The following is a 6000-nucleotide window of genomic DNA, read 5'->3' as shown; positions in this document are numbered from 1 at the left end:
CACACAAACACAATATTCGGGTACCTAGACATGTCTCATATATTAATTGGATGAATAATCATAATATGGGTGAGCATATACATCCAAAGCCTAACAGACTCTTTAAATATTGTATTTCTGCATCTAACTTTTCTCGAGTTAGATTTTCGAGATTTAATTATCTCCGATTGCTTCAGTTACCTGATTCTCCATAAGTAAATATTTTCCTCTGTGGGGTCAACTAAGTTTTGTCTCTTCAGGTTTTTTTTCCTCGACTTTCCCTTACTTCAGAAGGATACCGCAAAACATCTGTAGCCTAGTCTGCATTTAAAAAGCTAGTCTGCATTTAAAAGAAACCCTGGAAAGGAGAGTTCGGGGATGGAAGAAGAAATGTTGATAGGTTGATTAAGTGCTCAGAGGTCCGTGGTACTTGAGTTAGTTGTTGGTGCCTAAGAGGGTCTTTGAGGTCCATTTCAAATCTGGGGGCCTAGAATCAACCCCCTGGGATCCCCGAGCCCTCAGGGTCCCGCTTTCTCTGATCGATCTTAAGTTGGACGAAAATGACCGCATCCTCTGTCGTGACACCGATTTCCTCTATCATGAGATCGCGAGCGACAGGGATGTAGGGAGCCACAGGGCAATGAAAGAAACCTCAGAAGGAGAGAAAGGCAAAGCTCTGGGGCCAGGGGAGGAGAAAATGAGGGGGGTGGGAAGGCTGGGGGATTTCCTACCGATCTTCCCCTTCTAACGGGAGCGGAAAATGTGATTTGCTGTGCATTCCAGGAGCGGTCCCCTGGGGTGACCTCTCCCCGCTGGCCCAGGTAGAGGGAGGGGGCTTTGGGGAGGGAGGAGAAAAGGAGGCGGGTTCAGTCTGGTAGGGGTCCCCGCTGGGAGCCGGGGAGGGGGGGTGTATGGGGAGAGAAGAAAGGAGGGGGACTCAGTAACGGGAAAAGGGGGCGGAATAGCGGGCCGGGCCGGGCGGCGCCTGGCCAATGATGTGGCGAGGCCCAGGAGCGCGGCGTGCAGCCGGCGGACATTTAAATGGGAGACGCCGAGATGCTGAGGCACTCGGCGCGCCCTCCATGGACTCGGGGGCCAATCCAGCCGCGCAGACACAGTCGCAGCTCCCAAGCTAGCCGGGTGTGCCGCCCCAGGGGGGGTCGGGGGGCGCGGAATCAGCCCCTGGGGCAGTCCCAGCGACTCAGGAAGACTTACAAAACCCCCAGGTCACAAAGAGAAGAGAAAATAAAAGGACGCTTCGGAACAGGTGAGTTTAACCCGACAGATGCCAGTTCCAGGTCCTGCTTGGACGCAGACCCCACAAGGAGAGCTTTCCTCTAGTGAATCTCGAGCCCTTCCATCAGCGCACCCCACAGCCCCCAATCCATGCTGGGATCCTCCTTCCTTGCTCTCCTCGGGCAGAGCTGTCTGCTGACAGCCACGATCCCGAGAAGGACTGTGAGCTCCAGAGAAGGAACTGTCCCGAGCTGCAGGTTCCTTCTCTGCAGTGGAAACCCGTGGAGGTCAAGCCTGTCGAGGAAGCGCCTGTTCCGCTTTCCTACACCTTACTGGTTTTCCACTTTCTCAGACCGTCTCTTGTTCCCCTAAAAGGAGGGAAGACACCCCATCCGTTAGGAAAAGGCGCTGGGAAGCAGCGCCTTATTGGGGAAGACTTGAGACTTGGGGTTCAGTCTGGGTGATCATCCTTTCCGATCTGGGCACAGAAGGGATTGAGTCAGAGGACTCGATAGTGAGGCGGTGGCGGCAGTGATGGTGGGTGAAAGAAAGAGGGGAAGGAGAATGTGAGCTTCTCAGGTGTGCTTGTGCGTGTGTTTTTGTGCGTGCTACAGTGTATGCGTGATGTAGTGTGTGTGTGTGTGTGTGTGTGTGTGTGTGTATGTGTGTGGTATGTGTGTCCATTGGCGCCAGTCTCCTATCTCTTACTGGTTGAGCAAAGTTGGAGAGCTGGGAGAAGGAAAAACCGAAAGGTCGTGCGAATGTAGTAGGCGCAGTGAGAGAACCTTTCACCCGTGCCTTTGCGCACCAGGTAAAAGGCGACTGGCTCAGGGGAACGTGTGTGCGCTTTTAAACCAAAGTGAGCCAGGAGCCCCTAGAGGTGCACAAAGTTGGAGATTCCAGGATCTCCACTTAGCCCCACACTTAGTCCAGCCCTAGATGACATTTTCTCCCTCTCCCACTGAAATGCTCGGTCTTACTCGTGTACATATTGGAAGGTACTGTTAAAAGTTGTAGATGCGCATCCCAAACCCCGTCTTCCCTGTTCCCTTTCCCCCTAGACTGTCACTCAAAGGGGTAGTCGCCGCTCATGCTCTAGATAAGAAGCGGTGACAGGAAATCTGGGGGGAAAGATTCTGTTTCACCAGAAAACCTGGAGCTCCGGGCACTTTTGCAGTCCCAAATCGTCTCAGGAACTCGTCTTCTGGGCAGGCCCGATCTGGTCAAACCTTTACAAACAACCCCGTAGAAAGTTCAGTTGCCTAGGGGTTAATACAAACCAATGTTGAAACTAATCTCCCCAACCCATCCCCTTGTTTAACTGGAACTTGTGATTTCAAGAGTGGGGATCTTCCAGTCGCGAAAAACCACTCCAATGGTGCAGATCGGCAATTCGTTGGTTTTAGAGAGTCGCCTAATGCGCTGAAAAGTTAGGGGCTTTGCCCAAGGTCACATTGTATGAACTCAGGTATTATCTGACTCCCGAGTCTGACCTCTCTCTTCTGTGCTAGGCTACTTCCTTAATGCGTTGATGTTAAGGGAAAATCAAAATGCTATCTGTGTCCTCCTTTCTGCATTATCTAGGAATGGGCTTTCCAGATATAACTCACCTTAACTCATCTAACTCGGTCATGGAGACTTAAAGAAAGCATAGGTACCTTAACTGGATTGGGGGGTGGGGGTGGGGAGAGAGAGAGAGAGAGAGAGAGAGAGAGAGAGAGAGAGAGACAGAGACAGAGACAGAGACAGAGACAGAGAGACAGAGAGAGAGAAAGAGACAGAGAGAGACAGAGACAAAGACAGAGAGAGAGACAGAGACAGAGAAACAGAGAGACAGACAGAGACAGAGACAGAGAGACAGAGAGAGAGAGAGAGAGTGTGAAGGCACCAAAATCACTTTTCCTTAGGGAAGTTTACCTCTTGGTTGCAGAATCAGAAACGAATTGCTTCCCTGCTGGGGTTTCTTGTGTCCTTCCTTTGTTCCCACTTCAAGCTCTCCACTAGCGGAATCTGTAAGCCTTTTAATGACAACAACACTTACAACAAAACCCAGAAGTGTTTCATTGTTAAGACTTTGGTAGGTCTTTCACTGCAGAGGCCAGAATCGGTTATGAAATCTTCCGATTGAAGCAGTAAATCTAGGTGATGTTTATGAATGGTTGTTTATTTCCCCCAAAGTGAGGCTGCCACGAAAGCAGTTGATTAAATCAATCCATTGTGTTATTTTATGTTTAAATTGCCCTATAGGCCCTGGAGGAGTGTTTCTTTCTGTCTATCCACATAAGTAAAACAACTAGAATGAAAAAGATTAAGAAAACTCTTCAAGAGTGAGATGAATTCCAAGGATTTATCTGAAAAACTTTCCAATGTACCCAAGTAGGAGCATGATTCAAATTCAGTCCCTATCTAGCATGCAATCTAAAGTCTAAAGCAATGCAGCTGAATTAACTAATCTTCCTTGGCAAACTACTGTTTCATTTTGAGCATGAAATTTTATTTAAGGCTTCTTCACAACTGTGACCACTTTAAAAAAGAAAAACCTTAAGGTTACAATGGAGCTTAGCATTTTCATTTTACATTTTATGGGTTTGATAATGTTCATTGTTTTTTTAAATCCCATAGCTTTTTTGAGAGAGAAACTATTAACTTGCAGGATCCAGTCTAGAGAAATCTAAAATTCATAGAAAGGCAAACTCTGTTAAATGAAAGTTTGGGGTGTTGTGTGTGTGTGTGTGTGTTGTATGTGTGTTTGTGCATGTGTGTTGGTGCATGTGTGTTGAATAATAGGATCTCTGCAGGCCCTTACTAAAGTGGCCACACTGGAGAACACTAGAAACACGATTCATTTCCTTATCTTTGTGCAGTTTCTAACTAGGACTCAGGAGTATGAGACTTTCAGGCTCTTAGCTCCGATCTGATTATGTGTTAGGATCGCAGTCCTGGTCTTCTGCCTCTGTCTTCCAAATTGAAGCTCTCTGTTGGAACACTGTGTTAAATAAATATATGGAGAAATGGTGACATATCTCCAGACTTTCTAACACTCCAGAATCAAAAACAATTTATCTAGAAAAATTATCTTAACACCAAAGATAGAAATTAAATGTGTTGCAAGGGCATTTCCCTTTCTGTCTGCTTAAAGATTTTGTTTTATGTACTAAATATTTCAGACAGCATACTACTATACTACTACTATGTACTATATATAAAGGATATTTTATATACTAGCAGAGATACAACTGTTCTGTCTGAGAGGTAATGTTGGGAAGTAGCATTGTCTACAATGAATCTTATGAAGGAATCATATCTCAGAAATGACTAATCCAGAACACTACGTTGGAAAAAAAAATCATTTCTTTTTAGAGTTTGTGAGTGTATGTGGGGGGTGAGGTGGGTGAGAGGTGAACTTATGTGCTGGATGACAGGAATGAATCATGAAGGCAGGTATCACCTTTGTTGCTTACAAAATAAAAATGATTTTGTACAATACTCAGTCCTAGAAAAGCAAATTCATAATAGATCTCATTTTTTATTCATCAAAAACAAAGGTAATGAAAAATAAGTCTAATTCATTGAGAGTAGCCTGGTATGGTGGAAAGAGCACTGGTTCTAGACTCAGAGAATCTGGGTTCAAATTCTCACTGTCACTTCTTACTTGTATGATATTGAACAAGTCACCTAATTCCTTTGTGCCTCAGTTTTCTCAGTTGTAAAAAGAGGGTTAGATTAGATGACCTTCCAGGCCCCTTCTAGCTCTAAATAAATGATTCTAAGTACAGGTTTACATTTCCAAACAATCAGTTTTAAGGGGGAAAAATTCTTCATGCCCATAATGAAAATAAAATCTCGCCCTTATATACGCTACAAATTCAGTCATTCATGGTGTCAGATCATGTAGCACAGAGTAAATCTATACTAATACAAAAAAAAAAAAACCCTGTATGTAGCATGAATTTGCCTTGACATCATCATTTTAATGGAGTTTTATTGTTTATCACAAAATAATTTTTCTTGACCTATTTTAATATATATAGTCCTTTAAGTTCTTACCTCCTAAATTTTTGTGTCTTCTGATTCCAAGTGTCATCTGGCCTTGTATTGTATGTGATTTGTCCTTTATTATTGAAGAGGACCTTGACATCAGGAACATGATGCCATGACTTGCAAAGTGAATTGTATGAGTCTGGTCATCTGTTCTATGCAATAGAGAGAGACAAGTCCAACTTAACTAATGGTCTTCAATTTCAGGATTTGTTGGTTTGGGCATTTGTAACGTACAGAGGATAGATGAGTCTCTGCTTCTTCATAGGCATTTTAAAAAACATGTAAAGTCTACTTTTTTTGTTTGATGAGTTTGTCAGAAAATTCTAGACTATTTTATTTTATAATTATCATTGCTAAATCATGATACTGAGGTTTGATTAAGTCATCTTAGCTCTAAAACTAGGATACACCCAACTCTTCTCCACTTTTATCTTCTGCATTTCCTAGACTATAAGCCTAAGGAGAAAATGGTCACAGCATCCAAAAAGTGTGGAGTATAGGTGATCACCTCTAGCATCTTTTTAGGGAGATAGTCACATTAAAACGTGTCTTTTCTAGGTATCTCTCCAAAACTTTATTCACTGAGAATTCCCCAAAAGTCCAGGCACAAGCCTCTGACCTCCTTACAGCTTTTCTCTACTGTATTTATTATGTCAAACCCTTAAAACCTAGATAGCTAGTGGAAAGAGGACTGCACTTGGAGTCAGGAAGACCTGAGTTTTAATCCTATTTACACTGTGTGTA

At 44.1% G+C, this 6000-nt stretch overlaps 1 protein-coding gene across 8 annotated transcripts in view; it reads left to right on the top strand.

Moving 5' to 3' along the window:
* Positions 1 to 1020: 1020 nt before the first annotated feature.
* Positions 1021 to 6000, top strand: part of LOC140514444 (TP53-binding protein 1-like) — a 130598-nt gene continuing 125618 nt past the window's right edge. For 7 of the 8 annotated variants that reach the window (XR_011970632.1, XR_011970633.1, XR_011970634.1 and 4 more), the window contains exon 1: positions 1021 to 1246. Coding sequence is in view for 3 of the 8 variants with exons in the window: in XM_072624826.1 (XP_072480927.1) it covers positions 1021 to 1246 (226 nt within the window). In the remaining 5 variants the exon portion in view is untranslated. The remainder of the gene's footprint in view (positions 1247 to 6000) is intronic. The other variant, XM_072624829.1, reaches the window with a different exon arrangement.

The sequence above is a fragment of the Notamacropus eugenii genome, chromosome 7 (genome assembly GCF_028372415.1).
Source record: "Notamacropus eugenii isolate mMacEug1 chromosome 7, mMacEug1.pri_v2, whole genome shotgun sequence".
Classification (NCBI taxonomy): Eukaryota; Metazoa; Chordata; class Mammalia; order Diprotodontia; family Macropodidae; genus Notamacropus; species Notamacropus eugenii.
This window is presented reverse-complemented; position numbering and strand designations above follow the sequence as displayed.